A 19,075-nucleotide genomic window follows, 5' to 3' on the forward strand; every position below is an offset into this window, starting at 1 on the left:
TAAGCAAAACTATAACTTAGAATAATCCCTTATTCTTTTTAAGTAAAATTTCTAAAACACTACAAAACATGTCTCAAAGACAAATACAAGCAAACGTCTCCACAGTAACAGTTGTTTGTGTGTGTGTGTGTGTGTGTGTGTGTGTGTGTGTGTGTGTGTGTGTGTGTGTGTGTGTGTGTGTGTGTGTGTGTGTGTGTGTGTGTGTGTGTGTGTGTGTGTGCGTGCGTGCGTGCGTGCGTGCGTGCGTGCGTGCGTGCGTGCGTGCGTGCGTGCGTGCGTGCGTGCGTGCGTGCGTGCGTGTGCGTGCACATTGTAGATCAACTTCATAGCAGTATTAAGTGGTCCATCTATGTTTTTTTATTAATAATAAAATCTGCAAAATAACAAGTAACTGAAGCTGTCAAATGCTGTATTTATAGTAGAGTATATGTAACAAAAATGGAAAGTAGAATAAAAGTACCTCAAAATTGTACTGTAGGTACAAGTACTTGTATATACTTGAGTAAATGTACTTGGTTACTTTGCAGCACCACTAGCCTTACATTAAGACGTCTCTGCCGAGACTTTCGCATTGTCACTGCAGGGCCGACTTATGTAAGGCTACATCACCACAGAACAGCCAATGACAGCCAAGCCTTTAATCACAGCTGTGTCAATCAGTAGAGTGTAGAGGGACATTTATTTATAGTTTTAACTATAACTATAGTTTTATACATCACACAGCTTAGACATTTGGATCAAATCAGACAGCAGACCTGTGTGAACACATTGATATGAATAGCATATCTGAAGTGTGAATATTGCAGCCACAGCGACTTAATATAAACATGGGTCCCTTTCCCCTGTCTCACTCTCTCCCCACTCACTAAACCCATTGAAAATGCATTGGGTGCTTAAAGTTAAACATTTTTATTTTTTTATAATTAAACTACAAAACATTTCAAAACCAAAAGTACAAGCACACGTGTCCTCAGTAAGCTGAACACATAAAAATTTGAATGGTGTTTAAAGGTGTAAGCGTTTAGGAGATGAATCGCGCCAACGTTTTGAGGAGATACTGACTGACTGACTGACTGACTGACTGACTGACTATAAATAATGAAGATAACATACGTGTGCTCGCCTTCCAGGCGAGCCCACAATTAAAACAAAGTAATACAATAAAAACAACAAATATATAAATATACCTATAGATAAAGTGTCGAGAACCACAAAAGTGTTGAAGCCCCAAAAAAGTAACTACACAACACAAATAGTAATAATATTTAAGTACCCGGTTGCCTAACTATATGGATTGACATTTTTATAGCACTTTTCTTAGCAAGTTGCGAACTCAAGGCGCATAACAATGGTCCAAGTAGCCTAACTATAATGGATTGCAATTTTATAGCACTTTTCTAAGCAAGTTGCGAACTCAAGGCGCTTTACAATGGTCCATTCGTTCATACAATGGGAACTACGTATCAATGCAGAGCCAGCAAAAAAAAATATATACACGCACATACATACAGTATACACAAGTGTCTCACCGTTAAGTCAAGACTTGCAATAGCACTTAAATACTAGGCTACTTTAAAGTGCAGAGCCAAACAAGAAAAAAAGTGTCCATTTGTCAGTGCAAAAAGCGCTCCCAGCAAAAAAAAGCATGGGTGGATGCTTCTCCCTGCAATAAGGTATGCTCGAGCCTCGAGTCGTTCCATTAGTTAGATAGGGACAGACAAAGCCATCTATTGGGAGCTGTTCCACCGCTCCAAAAATACACTTTCGCTACTCACCAAAACTGTAGCCTTTTACTTGTAACAGAGTATTTTGATGCTACTTTTGCTACATTTGACTACTTTTTCCACCACTGGTCAGTATCATCTATCATGTCCATATCATGGTCAGTATTGTGGCCAGTAAGCATCATGTCAGTATCATGTCAGCATCATGGTCAAATGTTATGTCAATATCATGGTCAGTAGGAAGCACCATAGAGGACAGGGAAGCACCATAGGAAGCAGACACATTTCACTCCTGGAGGAGAAGCTCAATGGCATTCCCCCAAATGCTTGTTGAAACAGTATTATTTTAGGTGGTTCTTAAAAATATCCACAGTCACACGCTGCAGCTCTCAAGACCTGAGGAAGGGCGTTCCAGAGTCTCTGGCGCAACAGACTGAAAGGCTCTGTCACGCACCTTTGGTGATTAACCTGGTAGGCTACGAAGAATGACCAATAGACCCTGGTCAGCTGGCGATTGGCGACTTAGGGTTCTGCTGGGCACATTATCGTTTTAGCAGGTCAGTTAGATATTCATACGCCTGACCTTGCAAAGAGCACCAGAACCCGAAAAATAAGTCTTGCAGCGCAGCATTTTCAATTAATTGGAGGCGGTCTATGGACGTTTTATTGAGGATGAAAACCGAATTGCAGTAGTCTTGGCAAGAGGAAACGAATATTAGGCATGGATAGCCTAATTAGTTCTAGGTCAGTATGCTTTGCGATATTCCTGAGGTGGAAAAAGCAGGTACCGGTCACTGACTTGCACCGATGTGCGTGGCCTGATCAAAGTACCATACCATAGAACACATGTTTCCCTACCTTTTTGCTTCCAGGGCACACTTTTCATAGCCAAAAAATCCCAGGGCACACTTTTCAGAGCTAAAACATCACAGGGCACACCTAGATAGACTGTGTGTGTGGCTACCGGTATTTTCAAAATGTTTGACTCTTTCTTATATTATTTTACAATTTGGCCAATGTTTTACCAATTTTTACGCTGATTACTTTTGATGCAGTAACAGTCTTTTTTTCTTTTCTTTCTTGAGGTATTAAAAAGGTTTTAAAGGTCCTTAAATTGTGACTTCACTGTGAAATTTCAAAGGGAACACCAAAGCATAGAGGGTACACCTAAGGGCAGAGTGTTTGGGAAACACTGTGGCATTCTATTAGCCTAGCTCAGCTAGACACAATCCCCCCATGTTAAAACATGGTGGGGTAGATACTGCAGTTAGTTAGCTAGCTGCATTAGTATCTAGGCTGGTTATACCAGGCTAGCATTCTATGGCATAGAAGACAGGGAAGCGCCATAGAAGACAGGGAAGCACCACAGCGTGTCAAGAGCCTGTAGATCGAAGAGATTGTTTGGGCCCTCATTTATAAAATAAATATAAATATTAAATGTTCCGATTACCCTGGGGCCCACTGGTGGGCTGTGAGTTGCCAATAATATAAAATAATATAATATAAAGTGGGTAGATAATAGATAAAACACTTTATTGATAACATATATTTTTTAAATAATGTAAATTGTGATACCAATAGGAACTTAAAATATGATAGGCCTATGTACTGTATATATTAAGTTCCTATTTATTGGTATTACAATTTTCTTGTTCCATTGATTCAAGCTGAAACACAATCGATAATCGAATAAACAAGCTCTGAAAATGTAAACAAGTTGTGGTTAAGTCAGCCACCATGGCCCTTCAATGTGATTGTGATTCTACTTTGTCTCCCTGACCTAGATTTGGGACACTGCAGGCACAGAAAGATTCCAGTCCCTGGGTACACCCCTTTATAGAGGATCCCACTGTTGTGTCCTAGTATTTGATGTTACGTCAAAGCTGTCTTTCTCTGCTCTGGACATGTGGAGGAAGGAATTCCTGATCCAGGGAGATCCCCCCGATGCAGACAACTTCCCCTTCGTTGTACTGGGGAATAAAACTGACCTGAACAACCGTGAGGTCTGTTCAAAATAGCCTACAAAAGGTTCTCCCATAGCCTTGTGTGTACACATTTCTTCATCAGTTAATACATTAATTGACTGATGCTTTTATGCACGTTTCCTGTTGCAGGTGTCTCGCAAGCAAGCATTGCAGTGGTGTGAAGAGATTGGTGCACACTACTATGAGGGGAGTGCCAAGCTAGATGATCATGTGGAACAGACATTCATCGAAGTGGCTCAGGCCGGTCTTCAACAGGTAAATCGGACCTGAATAGAAAGATGGATGACACAAACCCACACTATGTTTAACATGTTTATTTTTGATGATAAAAGATACATTACTCCCTACAGTACAAAAAACACACATTGGAAAATACAGGACATTTCCAGATAACCTGCAAACCGCCAAGGGAAACTCGCAACAACTGTGAGTGCTGAGACCAGCACCTGTCCCAGTGTGGGAAGAAAAGTTCTGAGAGACCTCGGCACAGCGGATGATGACCTATCTAACAAGGGTGCAAAAATAGTGACCCAGCAAAGGTACTGAGGAAGGAAAGGACACATTTGTATATCACATGGAGAGGAACAAACTCATTAAATGTATTTTTTTGAGAACCTTCAGTTTATGGTCTAACTTAAGGCATTACTACTTAAATACACTGCTCTTGCATGCATGTCTAGTTTTGTTCAACAGACACACTGACACGCACAAAATTATGAATGCATATGAAGAGAATTTTCAGTATAGAAATAAATCAGGAGAAATCACAAACAGAAGCCAAGTTGTGACACCTACAAGCCCAAGAAAGGGGGTGAAGCCTTGGCTCTGTCCTACTGTAGCTGGCCATTACCATCATGACGACTGATCCTGTCCTTACTCATGTCCAATCTCAATGGTTCCCCCCCCACCCTGTACAAATTTAGTATCGTAATGACCCTAGCAGTGATTCAGACTCGTACAGTGAGTCAGTTTGACAGAAGCAAATTAGAACAATCAGGGAAACTGTATATATTTATATATATATTTCTGTTTCTTTTATAAGTAAAGACACAAAAGGCAATCAAGAGATGACCAACATGTAAAAACAGTTTGTTACAGGTAATATAAAAGGCCAAGATGATCTTTTTTTATTCTTGCTGTATGAAGGGACTATTTTACAAGTGAGTACTCTCTGGCTATGTAAGCTTTCTTCCCAAGATACCCTCATTCAAAACGTACAGGTATACACGTCACAGTTAGCTTGCACACCCATCTGTAATGTGAAATACAGAGCCGTGAAAAAAAAAAAGAAATACAAATTTATTAAATGGATTCACATACATCTCATCTCAATAGTATTTGGGTGTGGGAGTCTACCAATATACTTTGCCATTAAAAAAAATAAAAAGGGGCAGAACAGAATTAATAAAAACAGGACAAATTGAGATACATTGGGGGGTTGAGGGGGGCCGTTTAAGAATGTAGAATTTCCTCATTGTACTCCTTAGATTTCCACGTTTGGCAAACGCTAAGCAACAAAAGCTTTGAGCAAGTTGTGGTAAACAAAGTAAAAGCTTTCCTCTCCCTGGGTCCACTTCAAAGTTCCCTTCTGTGCTAGAACATCTATGGTCCTAGCTGGAGCAAATACAAAAGGCTCTCTCTTTCAAACTCTTGTTAACGAGAAAATACAACCAACTGAACGAAGATTTAAAAGTAGGGTGGCCATCGCAACACAGCTGACCCCTCTTCCCACAACAAACTACAGGGATGAACGATAGTTTTAAAAAAAGTGTTTTTCGTTTTTTTTTAACTTTTAAAATGCACACTTAACATACATACACAGGGAAAAAAAGCTTAAAAAATACAAAAATAAACTACACAAAGATCTGCATCATTGCTTGCTAATGTTTTGGGAAGGTTTTGCAAGATATTTTTTGTGTGTGCTGCAAGTCTCAGTCCTAGCAAAGTCTATGTCATTCGTTCTCTACAAATCTCTTCTTCCTGTGTCATTTCTTGTTTTGTCCACTTCATAGCATCACCCAGCGTTCCTCATCTTGGGGGTAAAAAGCGCACAGTGATGACATACCAGGAGACTGGAGGACTCCAGTACAATGTCTGTACAGAATTGGGTTCTTGATCAAGCAAAAAAAAAAAAGGAAAAAAATAAAGATGTCCTCCTTTCTTTGAGGACAAGTGCTTTGTTTTGTTTCCATACTGATTATTCCTTTCATCTAAACTAATGCCACCACTTCTTTTTTCAGCACTGTACATCCTCATGTAGTCTCTCTCTACAGCCCCCAAAAAGATACAAACACGCACACAAAAAAAGAAGTAACATTAAGCTCAGGCTGGCTCCCAGTTTGTGAAAGTTGTAAATGCTTCTCTACACTGCTCAACTACTGTAACTAGCGAAAAATAGATATTTAAAAAGATGGGAGGGAGGTGTGACTGAAAAGGCTATAATGTGCTTCTAAGATTGTGTTGTTCTAGAAATAGTTATGACCAACAGAAAGGGGAGGGGTTTATCTACAAAAAACATCTCTCAGATTTGACTTTTCATCTTGGTTCCCCACTGTTGTTCTGTCTCCATGGCTGGATGGATCTTAGTCAAACTTGAGGATGAGGGATGAAATTAGGATGAGGATGAAGAGGATGGTGGTCAATCCTCCTGGTAAAAGGACAGCGAGTGGAAAAGGGGACAGGAGACTTGGGGAAGGATGTGGGATGTGGGGGTTCTGGCCAACCTCACTGGTCCGTCCTTGCTTTCTTCAGACCAGTAGCCTTACTGTAGAGACAGCACAGAAACCGGATTAGGTTTGCCATCAAATTATGAATCAGTGCCAAGTTACATTTTCTAATGCGTGCAATGTAAAACAAAATTATTGTCTCCACCAGCCGAAGGCTGAGGGAGAGTATGTTTTCCCCTCCGTCCGTCCGTCCGTCCGTCCGTGCGTGCGTGCGTCCGTGCGTCCTCGCAGTTTGTGAGCAGCTAATCTCAGTCACCGTTGGCCCGATCGCTGCCAAACTGAGCACACACACTCCCTGGATGCCAATCTAGAACCTCTGCCCCACATTTTTCAAATCAGCCTCATGGTGGCGCTATAACAGGCCGATTTGTGTGGCCTGGTTGTTACCAGCTAATCTCCGGCGCCGTTGGCCCGATCGCTGCCAAACTGAGCACACACACTCCCTGGATGCTAATTCAGAACCTCTGCCCCACATTTTTTAAATCAGCCTCATGGTGGCGCTATAACAGGCCGATTTGTGTGGCCTGGTGGAGACCTGTGCTCGGAAGAGCACTGCTTCTAGTTGAAATAATGAAAACATTATAATAACGAGCACAGGTCTCCACCAGGCCACACAAATCGGCCTGTTATAGCGCCACCATGAGGCTGATTTAAAAAATGTGGGGCAGAGGTTCTGAATTAGCATCCAGGGAGTGTGTGTGCTCAGTTTGGCAGCGATCGGGCCAACGGCGCCGGAGATTAGCTGGTAACAACCAGGCCACACAAATCGGCCTGTTATAGCGCCACCATGAGGCTGATTTGAAAAATGTGGGGCGGAGGTTCTAGATTGGCATCCAGGGAGTGTGTGTGCTCAGTTTGGCAGCGATCGGGCCAACGGTGACTGAGATTAGCTGCTCACAAACTGCGAGGACGCACGGACGCACGCACGCACGCACGGACGGACGGACGGACGGACGCACGGACGGACGGACGGACGGACGGAGGGGAAAACATACTCTCCCTCAGCCTTCGGCTGGTGGAGACAATAATAATAATAAACTAGAAATGATGCGATTGGAAATTGCAAGTGTGGTTGCCGTGACTATATTCTGCAGCAAGTTAACTGTCATGTGAAGCTCAACCAATACTCGAGCTAGCACCACTCCCCAATTGCATCTGGTTTCCATCAATTTCCAATGGCAGCGGAAAAGTTTATCTAGTGAGTTTATCTAGTGAAAATAAAGTTTCCCCAGAACTACAGTGTGTTGCCCTTCGGGCAAAATGAAAATGTACTTACGCATCAGGGGAGGTGCCTGGTCTTTTGGGGGCTGGTTTTGCAGAGGCAGCATCTTTGCCAGACTCTGTAAAGCATAAAAATGAGTCCATAAACAATGTTTTTTTATGTACCAGCTCAGTGGCCTAGTGGTTTGAGTGTCTGCCCTGAGACTGGGAGATCGGGGTTCAAACCCCGGTCGGGTCATACCAAAAACTCTAAAAAGTAACAAGAAATCTTGTGAAATAAAATGTCGTCAACCAATCAAGGGTTGGATTTGGGGTAAGTCCCTGCGACATACTAACGTCATGTCCAGGGGGTGTACTTGTACATCAAGCTGCCTCACGCTACAGAAACAGGAGATAGGCTCCTGCCCTAAGAGCCTCATGGCTCGGCCGAGTCATATGGGCCTCATGGCTCGGCAAGGCTTACCTACTTAAACAATGTTTTAGGGACGATGCCTTTTTGTCACCAACCCAGAAGTTACTTACAGTACATCATAGGATGTCAAACAATTAAGAAAATAATCTCTGTAGCAAACAAAGGCCTATGATACTTATGGAGGCAAAATGGGGCCAAAAGTTTTGATTGTTTATCTAAAGCAGTGTAAGTGAAAAAATAAAAGGTGAAGTGAAAAAATAAGAATTGAACCTGAAAGTCTCATATTTTGATCTTGAACTTTGAAAAATACCAAAATGTATTCAAAAATAAATTCAGTTCAAATGTAACAGAATCGTTTCTTCAACGCTTTTTTATAAATTATTTATTTTCATTTCTCACTTTAACACGTCTACTGCCTTTTAATTTGAAGGGATGCTTGGTGCCTTGGTGCCGCGCCGCTTCCTCCGTAGGCCGCCGATATTATTTTGAAGGGCCGGATGGGGGTTCTGTGTTTTTTGAGCGGTGGTTACACCGTCTCCTATACGTGGCCGTGTGTGTATGCGTCCGTCCGTCCGTGTGTGTGTGTCTGTATGTAGCCTGCAGGCCTGCAGTACCTTTTATGACCACACATGTTAAGGGAGGGGCGCTGTTGTTCAGGCCAGGCCAGACCAGGCACACACACACGCACGCACACACACACACACAGGGGGGAAGGGGGGGGTAAACCACCGCTCAGTTCACACGGGTGTGATTTTTTGGATTATCACTTGACGGCAACGTTTACGTCATCTAGTCACATGACAGTGTGGGCCCAGAAAAGAAACATGGCTGCGCCCTGCCGAGTGTATTTTCTACTGTACCCAGGCCACCCTTTGGATCAAAATGTCTCTTTTTGAGTAAATGAAGTCTCTTTATGGGCCTCTCAATGGATTTACTATGGCGGAGCTTCACTTCGCGTGCACGCCCAACGTGCGTTGTAAACAAATCGCAGACATTACCAATGCGGGCGGGACCGGAGCGACGTACTGTAAGTAATTATACTTTTACTGTAAATACAGTAAGATTGACAGTCCTCACCGTCAATGGCACCATAATTTTAACCCTTTAAATGCCGGTGAGGATCGTCAACGGCAGCAGAACTGTTAATATATTTTCAGATTTTTTGAGTATTTTTTTGTTTGTTTCAGATATTATTTTTTCAGATCTTATTTTCACTGATTCAAATCAAATTTTTTCCGTTTCAGATTTATTTATTTTTTCACTTCTTTTTCAGTTTCAAATTGAAAAGTTTCAAGTCGAAAAGTTTCAAGTCAAAAAGTTTCAAGTTTCAGGTGCAGTTCTGCAGTGGCAAATTAGGGCCAAAAGTCATGTGACCGAGTGAGAGCCAATGACGTGAGGCCTTTTCCAATAGCCAATCCAAAGGCTCCAGGGTTGGAATGGCAACCAGGGTTGCCATGTTCACTAAAAGTGAGTTCTCTGGGATTTCCTATCCATTCCAGTTTAGCTAATTCCATATGCCCAAAAAATAATACAATGAAAAAATATATATATAAAAATGAAATAAATAAGAAATACATGTTCTATAGATCTATGGAGTCATCCATATTATGTTTTCAGATCTACATGCCCATCCCCATGTTCTATAGATCTATGGAGTCATCATATGTTTTACAGATCTATTGGCCCATCCACATGTTCTATAGATCTATGGAGTCGTCCATATGTTTTACAGATCTATTGGTCCATCCCCATGTTCTATCCACAAGTTTCCGCGGGAGTTTACTGGAGACTATCAGGACCAAACTTCCGGGTTTAACAGCAGACATACAAGCTCACGTCGCGTCGCAGATGCAACCCGCTGTGAGCTTGTAAATCGGCGGCGGAAGATCGATGCAGACGTCTGCGCAATGCACTATGGGGCGTAGGAAACTCGTGGATAGATCTATGGGTCAATGGGTAGATCTGAAAACATATGGATGACTCTATAGATCTATAGAACATGAGGATGGGCCTGTAGATCTGTAAAACATATGATGACTTCATAGATCTATAGAACATGGGGTTGGGCCTGCAGATCTGTAAAACATAGGGAAGACTCCATAGATCTATAGAACATGGGGATGGTCCCGTAGATCTGAAAACATATGGATGACTTATTAGATCTATAGAACATGAGGATGGGCCTGTAGATCTGTAAAACATATGATGACTCCATAGGTCTATAGAACATGGGGATGGGCATGTACATTTGAAAACATAATGGATGACTCCATAGCTCTATAGAACATGGGGATGGCCCTGTAGATCTGAAAACATATGGATGACTCCATAGATCTATAGAATGTATAGGTAAATCTGTAGATCTGTTGGATATAGGGATGGGCCAAGGAATGAGCCCATAGATCTGTAAAACATATGGATGAGACCTTAGAAACATGGATGACTCTATAGAACATGGGGATGGGCCTGTAGATCTGTAAAACATATGATGACTCCATAGATCTATAGAACATTACATGTAGATCTGAAAACATAATATGGGTGCCTCCATAGATCTATAGAACATGTCTTTTCTATTTATTTCATTTTGTTATTTTATATTTCATTGATTTCATTCATTATGTAGGCCTATTCATGTTTGGGCATTTAGACTTCCATAGGGAGAGGGACTGGTGATGGAATTAGCTAATTAATTAGCTGATTAACTGGAATGTATAGGAAAGCCCAGAGAACTCCCTTTTAGTGAATGCCAACCCTGGAGCCTTTGGATTGGCTAGTGGAAAAGGCCTCACGTCATTGGCTCTCAGTCGGTCACGTGACTTTTGGGCCTAATTTGCCACTGCAGAACTGCACCTGAAACTTGAAACTTTTTGACTTGAAACTTTTCAAGTTGAAACCGAAAAAGCAAGAAGCGAAAAAATTAATAAATCTGAAACCGAAAAAATATGATTTGAATCCGTAAATATAAGATCTGAAAATATATCTGAAACCAACAAAAAAAAATACTCAAAAAATCGAAATATATATTAAAGGAGTAGTTCTCCCCCAAAATGACTTTTTTTCTATTGATTAGTCATGCCATGGATACTTGAGTTCAATAATATTTTTAGTTTTTTGTCACATTCCTAAGACAAAAATGTGATAACAATAAATTTACCCCCATTCGTTCTGGATGGGGACCCGTTTCGTAACGGGTCCCCATCCGGAATCAATGGGGGTAAATTTACTTGAATCAAATTTTTGTCTTAGGAATGTGACAAAAAGCAAAAAATATTATTGAACTGTACTCTCCATGGCATGAGTAATCCAATAGAAAAAAAGTCATTTTGGAGGTGAACTACTCCTTTAAAGTGAGAAATGAAAAGAAATAATTCATACAAAAGTGTTGAAGAAACGATTCAAAGTTATATTTGAACTGAATTTATTTTTGAATACATTTTGGTACGATTCAAAGTTATATTTGAACTGAATTTATTTTTGAATACATTTTGGTATTTTTCAAAGTTCAAGATCAAAATTTGAGACTTTCAGGTTCAATTCTTATTTTTTCACTTCACCTTTTATTTTTTCACTTACATTGCTTTTGATAAACAATAAAAACTTTTGGCCCCATTTTGCCTCCATAGATACTGCACACAGACACACACACACACACACACACACACACACACACACCAACAAAAAAATAATAATACTTGAGTACTTGACTCAACAGTTTATGTTAAACTCCATGGGGCCTGATGTCCTCACCTTGCAGCCATCGGACTTGGGTGGCTGGGCCATAGCCTTTCTCGTTGCGGGCAGCAATGCGGAAAATGATGGCCGGCTTGGTGGTGAAGTCAATGTGGGCATTGGAGAGACTGGAGGACTGCACCAGGCAGGAGGGGTTGGGCCCGCAGTACACACGCATAAAAGCCAGCTGGGCTGGTGTTGACGCCTTGGCCTCGGTAGTCTGGTTGCTCTGGATGGCCAGGTACACAGAGTACTCTATAATCTTTCCTGACGTTACAGAGGGTGGCTCCCAGGTCAGGTGGGCCCCATCTGGGCTCTGTGGAAAGTGAAAAAGCACTTTGTTGTCAATTAACTCAAGGTACTTGAAATTTGTATTTTTGCCTATTTAGGGATGCAAGAAATGTAACTTCTAATCAGACCCTTGCTAGATGTTGCTGAACTGTGTATCACAGTGGGCAAACAATGATCAGTACATTGTCTTCACTTGTAATATTTAACGTATTAGTCCGATGCCCATTGGATTATTTCCCCGAAATGTCCGTTTCCATTCAGGACAAATTAAAAATGTGCACAAAAACTGGTTTAACTAATGTCGCTACGTGTGTCATTTCATCTGCCATTGAGCTTAACTTTAAGTAACTCAAGATGAAATTCAAACCGTATTGTCCCATTACATCGAACAAAGCTTGTAATTATTAGTTCATAACCATTGCCACCAGTTGGCCTCCCTACATACTATTTATTGGCAGAAACAAAGGCTGAATCCTTATCAAACATCACATCAAGTTGCTCACCTTGCTTATTTTGATGGCGCAAGGTGCACCTGGGAAGCCTGGTAGACAAGTCTTAAAAGCTGAGATCTCAGAGAAGGACCCGCGGCCGCACGCGTTGATGCCGGCAACACGAAACTTGTAGGCTGTGCCAGGTTGTAGCTCCATTTTCTTCATTTGTCCGTAGTCTGGTATGACACCAGAGTCATCCTATCATGTAAAGGTTGGAGAGTGTTAAATGATTCTCTTCCCAAACCATGTTTTCATCTTCCAAGTATGAAAGGAGCAATGTGCGGCACTTACATCTCCGTGTGAGTCATCTGCTGGTACATAGAAGTGCGTGACCACCATATTTGTCACCTTGACGATTCCAACGTCAAACCACTGGTTCTCTTTCTTCACAACTTGTTTCACTGGGGCTGGCTGAGGGGCTTGTTTCTATAAAAAATAAAAAGCATGTCATTTAACCCTATTTTTCTTCAAATAAACCAGTCAGTGGAAGACAGATTAACTGGAAGACTCACCCCTCCCTCGATGCCGTTGGCCACTTCTGCTAGAGCGGCTGCTGCCTGCAGTTTAGCTGGACTCGCCACCGCTACCGATGGTGCAAATGTGCTTGATGGAGCTAGGGCTGTGGAGATAAGACAAGAGGAAGGAATCATTCAGAAAGCTGTATGATCAACAAAATCGACATGTCAATCAACCAACTTAGTCACAACCCAATTACAGGTAAAAGTGGGGTGAAACTCTTATTTATGCTGGTATTTATGTTTGCAGTTTATAATAGTAAGAAAGAATTAGAAGTGGAAAAGGGATAAAATATCAGTCAGAGCCTTACTCTCAGCAGTGGTACGGGGCAGCAGTGATGCCACAGCGCTGGTTACAGCTGCGGCCATCTCGTTGTGTCCATTGCTCTCCACAGAGGGATCGTTCAGGCTGTCAGCGGGGGCGAGGCCCTCGGTGGGTAGGCTTGCAGCATCAACGCTGGCCTGCTGGGCGGCAGCCTGAGCCTCCTGGAGCTGCTGTTGCTGCTGGACCAGTGCTGCCAGCTCCTGCTGGGTCAGCACGATAGGGATGGTTGCTGGCTGATGGCTCTCGTCACCTTCATCTGGAGATGCAGACAACAGAGAACATTTGAACTTTATTCAACTTTCTGTCCATCGAGTCAATCGATGACTGGATCAACCATTTCACCCACTAGTAGGGATGGGACGATACGCAATATTGTCGTTTATCGTGATAAAAAAACACTCACGATAATCGTATCGTGGAGATTTAATTTATCGTGATATCGTCCTCCGTCATGCACTGGGATCAATTCAGCTTTTATTTGTCGAGCTGCATATCTGGTACCATTAAACCCCCTAAAATTGGTAAAAGGTATTCTAATATACATACTTAATACAGTCTTTTTTTCCCACTCTCTATCAAATGTCTTTGCCAAAAAATAGCGGATCATGTCACATTGCGACGCGTTGTGAGCTTGTAGATCTGCTATTTTTTGGCAAAATGTGAGCTTGTAGATCTGCTATTTTTTGGCAAAATGTTCCAACCCAGGATAATGGATTTTGATTATCCCGATAATATCGTAAATCGCGATTTATTTTGTCACAATAATCGGGATATGACATTTTCATATCGTCCCATCCCTAACTACGAGTGGTACAAGAACGTACGCATGACGGCTTGCTGGGCTGCCTGGAGGACTGCCTGGATGGCCAGGGCCTGGGCTTCTTCGGTGGCAGCTGCCTGAGCTGCCGCTTCTGCTGCCGCGGTCACGGCCAGCTCCTCGTCCGACAGCCCCGTCACCATAAGGGTGGCCCCTTGGGCCTCAGACATCAGCTCTGAGGGCAGGTTCAAGGCAGTAGCAGCTGCCGCCTCTGCCTCTCCCTGGAAAGGAATACAATCACAGCAGCGACACATAAGGATTTTGATGTCTGTTTTTTTGTTTTGCATTGAAAGTTACATTTAAGACTCAAATTCACAAATAGGATTTCCTTCATAAATGGCTGTATAAATTGTGCGCACCTCTGCTTGTGTCTCCATAGCTGTAGGTGCTTCTTCTGCAGACGCCGCAGCGTCTGCTGACGTCTCGGCTTGCATGGGCTCTTCTGTGCTGCTTGCTGCAGAACTCACCCCCTCTGTAATTGACGATATAGACTAGGGAGGAAGAAAACGTGAAATTAAAAAACTGAGCAATGGGACAATGGCTTAAAGTTAAACCATGTAACTTTTTTTATAAAACAAATATTAAAATTGTCCTAACTGTTAAATCGCTTAAGTTTTAGAAACCCCCACTCCGTTAATTTCCTCTTCTAAAGCATGTTTTCTATGAGCCGTGAGGGGGGGAGAATTTTGCGGCAAAATGACGTCATCTGCATCATGTGTATACGTTGGCCAATCATATCGCCGATCATAAACACATGGTACACTACCGGCCAATCACAGGCGCATCTTGCTGACTTCTCAGGAAGTAGCTTGCCTCAACATAACAACAACATATAGTGGAGTCTGGAGTCCGTTTCTCCGGAATGCCTGAACGCACAGGAACCAGGGACCCCTCTAAAGATAGATCTCGGCGAGGTGGAGGCAGACGTGGGGGTGTGAGGCCCGGTCCGCAGCGAAAAACGGCCGAAAGACGAGGACGCGACGCGGTTTGCTATACAGCTCTGACCACTAGTTGAGCAACTTACACAGTATAGCTTTAAGTGTAAACCCCAAACTATATCGAAGGATTACAGAACTTTTGAGGAATCAAATAATGCATTTTACTACCCGCTCAAACAATACTTTCCCTTCAGCCCAAAGACAGGAACCATATGGGGTTGGAGTTGGGATGCCCAAAAATCAGATTTCTGCACTGTGAAATAATTTCTCATTCTGTCAACTAAAAATGTATCCAAAATATTCAATAGGATTCGTCAAGTGGATTTGCATTTAGAGTCAGATGCAATAAAATGTTTTAAAATCCAAACACTTGATTTCTTTGGATTGAACTGAACTGAACATGGGTTTGGCTGTGGTACAGTATAAGGCCTCATAGTGTTCTTACAGGTAGAGGTGTGGTAGACTTTGAAGATTGGGTGACAGTGGTGATGGCCCTGCCCTGGGCGGTGGTAGTTGGGCTGGTTCCTGTCGCAGTAGTCTCTGCACTGCTGGTACCGGCCGTTCCCTCTTCATTTTGTTGAGCTACAGAGAGGAACAGAATGAAATGAGACAAATAGACACAGCACTGTGACTTTAATTTTCATAGAAGAGATCTCAGTTCGAATCTGCTAGTGACATCTTGTCTTTTCAAGCTTGGGAAGTCTGCGTGCAATGATAGACAAGCATTTAAAATACCAGGAACTCACTAACACAGCCAGTGACAGATACCGTAAGTACTACCTACGCTAGTGCATAGATAGATAAATGCTTTAAGTTGTCCTTGCATTTATTCAATGCTTCACATTCAGCCAAAACTCCCAATTTTACTTCCTGTTTTCTCCTTAATTCTCTCAAACCACATATTGTTACGTTTTGAAATTGTACACAAACACATCATGCTACTATGGCACCAGGCAGACTGACAATTCTAAAGGCAATGTGAATGACAATAGCCAACAAGTCTCAAAACATATTCTTTGTCTATTAAGTCTAATTTCACTTCTGAAGAACCTAGCTAAATTGGCATAGTCACATGCCGTACCTGCTTCCTCGCCCGTCTCCATATTGCAGGTAGCGGTGGTGGCTGTGTTGGTGGTTCCCGTCTCATGGGTTTCACAGGGAATGTTGGAGCAGACCCCTCTCTGGGTCGTATCGGTCCCTGTGCTGGTGGTCTGGTCACTTCCCATGCTGGAGGTGGCCGTGGACGCGGTGTTGGTGGTACCCGTGTCATTGTTCTCACAACGCTGGTTGTTTTGCCCGCTCTCCGTCGTGTCCGTCTGGCCAGCAGGGCCCATGTTGGACGCAGACTGGGTAGCCGTGTTGGTGGTACCGGTTTCATGCGTCTCACAGGGTGGGTTGGAGCACACCTGCTGCACCCCAGTGCCACCCATGTTGACAGAGGCCGTGGTGGCCGTGTTGGTTGTCCCGGTTTCATGCGTCTCACAGGGTGGGTTGGAGCACACCTGCTGCACCCCAGTGCCACCCATGTTGACAGAGGCCGTGGTGGCCGTGTTGGTGGTTCCCGTCTCGTGGGTTTCGCAGGGTGGGTTGGAGCACACCTGCTGAACTCTGCCCATATTTGAGGAGGCTGTGGTGGACGTGTTGGTTGTCCCGGTTTCGTGGGTCTCGCAGGGTGGGTTGGAGCACACCTGCTGCACTGTGCCCATGTTGGAGGAAGCCGTGGTGGCCGTGTTGGTGGTTCCCGTCTCGTGGGTTTCGCAGGGCGGGTTGGAGCACACCAGGGTGACGGTCCCAGAGCCCTCACCAGAGCCTCCGGCCTCCGTGGAGCTGGGCTGCTCGGAGGTGGGCGAGGCGAGAATGGAGACGGGTAGGTCCTGTACCGGCTGGGCCTCCACACCACTGGGAGTGGTGATAAGAGTCACCTGCGTGGGCTGGTTCTGTGAGCAGGAACAATGCAATGGTTATACATACATTTCACTAAAAGGAATATCACTTTGTCAAATATTTAACACATGCAATGTTTTGGGTTCTGTGCCTTGCTCAATGGCGCTTTGGCAGTTGGCAGGCATTGTAGATGCAGTACTCAGTACCCTTCCTGAGGGTGCTGAGAATTGAAGCAGCAACCTTAACTTATCACGTCATCCTCGCTACATCAAGGCCAACCTGCCACACTCTGCAGAGCAAGAACTCCAAGTTGTTACCTGCACAGACGAGGGAAGTGCAGAGGTTGTGTTGGTCTGAGTTGCTGAGACAGTGATGGCAGTGGGGTTGACCTGCCTCGACAAGGTGGAGATGGTGCCCAGTGTTGTGATACTGGTGGCCAGAGAAGCATTTGCAGTGGCCACACTTCTACCTGCCAGGCTAGTGGAGACTGTACCAGTGACTGTCCCCAGGGTGGTGACACCTAGAGTGGATGACGTTAAGAGATGGTATTAGTGTGGGTAACGCAGAACACAATCAAATATCAAATCAAATCATCACAAATCACAAGAATGTCCTTCTTACCAGTGGTTCCTTTGACAACTAAGGTAGTGACAGTGGGCTTAACAGCAGATACCGACACTGGTGTGACAAGTCGCATCCCACCCACTGAGCTCATGGGCACAGTGCGCAGGATGGTGCCCGGCTGTCCAGGAGCACCTTTCAAAACCACCTAGGGACACCCAAGAAAACAACAGTGAGCGAACAATGAGGGGGTAGGAAGTAGAACCTACAGCCTAATGTAGAAATCTTCATTCATCAGATATTACAACCAACATCTCTATGTCTCTTGTGAGTGGCATCTTCCAGGTTTTTGAATCCCTGGTCCTCCACCTTTTTAAGTTTGTTTGTCCAGATGTTTATGGGTGATTATACATTTGTTTTTGTTTTTTACTTCTGCAAACATAACAAGTGTTCCATTGCTTATTTTAATGCAGAGAACGTAAGCAAACCATAGACTGTAGGAAGCAAACGCGTATTGTCAATTACTGCTGCCCCCTGTAAACACATATTTAGATAGTATAGCCTACCTGCTCTTTACATGTAAAACTCCAGTGACTTCATCTTTTGACACTGACATCCATCCATACATTACAGACAGAGCAACGTCTCATTCCTTTGCAGCGTGATATAATAACACCACCACTCATCTATTGGAATTCAGCGTAGGTCCAAAAGGTTTAACAAACTTCCAAACGGTGTACATCGTTTAAGCCACAGGAGCATGGTTTTCTATCATAAATATGAACTTTAGCCAAACTATTGCGAGTAATCCAAGTGATGTTTTGTTTATCCAACAGCATGCATCGTCGCAGTTAGCTTACAGCAGCAACAAGTAGCTACAGAGGCATTTCCTCTAAGTGTAGGGCGGATTTCAAAATAAGAGCCTAACGTAATCCGATCAAGTCAAGTCAAGTCACGTCAACTGGTTTTATTTTTAAGTCTACTTACAGGAAGTAGTTGATCTAAATTAGAACTACATGACACACCAGCAAGTCTACCACCACAGTAGTAAGTAACTGATGCTATTATAATTAGCGCAGACGGTTCAGCTTTTTTTCTTTTTTTCCGAAACTTCTCTGATCTCATAAATAGCCCCTAGGGAATCCTCAAGACGGAAATCCGTCCCCAGGACGGAGAACTTTAACCCCTGTGTCATGTCATCAATAAAGACGTCTCCATTGCAAATGCTAAATGATGCATTTGTAGTACCTTTCTACAAAGTGCTTAACAATGTGCATTACATTCTCCACCACACACATAAAACAGGCTGCACCCAAATAGTGCATATACAGAAAGTATAGTACAAAATATTTACAAGTAGGTAAGAAAATCTACATTCTACTTTCTACTTCGAAATCATGTTCTGTACTTAGCACCCACTGTCTATGTGTGAAGTCAATTCTCAGCTTAAGAA

At 43.2% G+C, this 19,075-nt stretch overlaps 2 protein-coding genes across 4 annotated transcripts in view; one reads left to right on the plus strand and one right to left on the minus strand.

Annotated features, from left to right (window-relative positions):
* Positions 1–5,643, plus strand: part of LOC308286454 (ras-related protein rab7) — an 8,547-nt gene extending 2,904 nt beyond the window's left edge. Inside the window, exons 3-5 of the mRNA XM_080727478.1 lie at positions 3,509–3,727; positions 3,839–3,964; positions 4,060–5,643. Coding sequence (XP_080583604.1) covers positions 3,509–3,727; positions 3,839–3,964; positions 4,060–4,146 — 432 coding nt within the window. The 3' untranslated portion in view covers positions 4,147–5,643. The remainder of the gene's footprint in view (positions 1–3,508; positions 3,728–3,838; positions 3,965–4,059) is intronic.
* hcfc1a (host cell factor C1a) overlaps positions 4,717–19,075 on the minus strand; it is a 25,217-nt gene continuing 10,858 nt past the window's right edge. For 2 of the 3 annotated variants that reach the window (XM_080727474.1, XM_080727475.1), the window contains exons 16-28: positions 17,683–17,830; positions 17,379–17,581; positions 16,259–17,114; positions 15,623–15,759; positions 14,599–14,730; positions 14,247–14,460; positions 13,409–13,678; positions 13,095–13,201; positions 12,874–13,008; positions 12,595–12,780; positions 11,819–12,116; positions 7,712–7,775; positions 4,717–6,473 (exon numbers count right to left, since the gene is read on the minus strand). In XM_080727474.1, the coding sequence (XP_080583600.1) occupies positions 6,434–6,473; positions 7,712–7,775; positions 11,819–12,116; positions 12,595–12,780; positions 12,874–13,008; positions 13,095–13,201; positions 13,409–13,678; positions 14,247–14,460; positions 14,599–14,730; positions 15,623–15,759; positions 16,259–17,114; positions 17,379–17,581; positions 17,683–17,830 (2,790 nt within the window). In that variant the 3' untranslated portion in view covers positions 4,717–6,433. The remainder of the gene's footprint in view (positions 6,474–7,711; positions 7,776–11,818; positions 12,117–12,594; positions 12,781–12,873; positions 13,009–13,094; positions 13,202–13,408; positions 13,679–14,246; positions 14,461–14,598; positions 14,731–15,622; positions 15,760–16,258; positions 17,115–17,378; positions 17,582–17,682; positions 17,831–19,075) is intronic. The other variant, XM_080727476.1, reaches the window with a different exon arrangement.

The sequence above is a fragment of the Nannobrachium achirus genome, assembly GCF_963921795.1.
Source record: "Nannobrachium achirus genome assembly, chromosome: 6".
NCBI classification, from domain to species: domain Eukaryota; kingdom Metazoa; phylum Chordata; class Actinopteri; order Myctophiformes; family Myctophidae; genus Nannobrachium; species Nannobrachium achirus.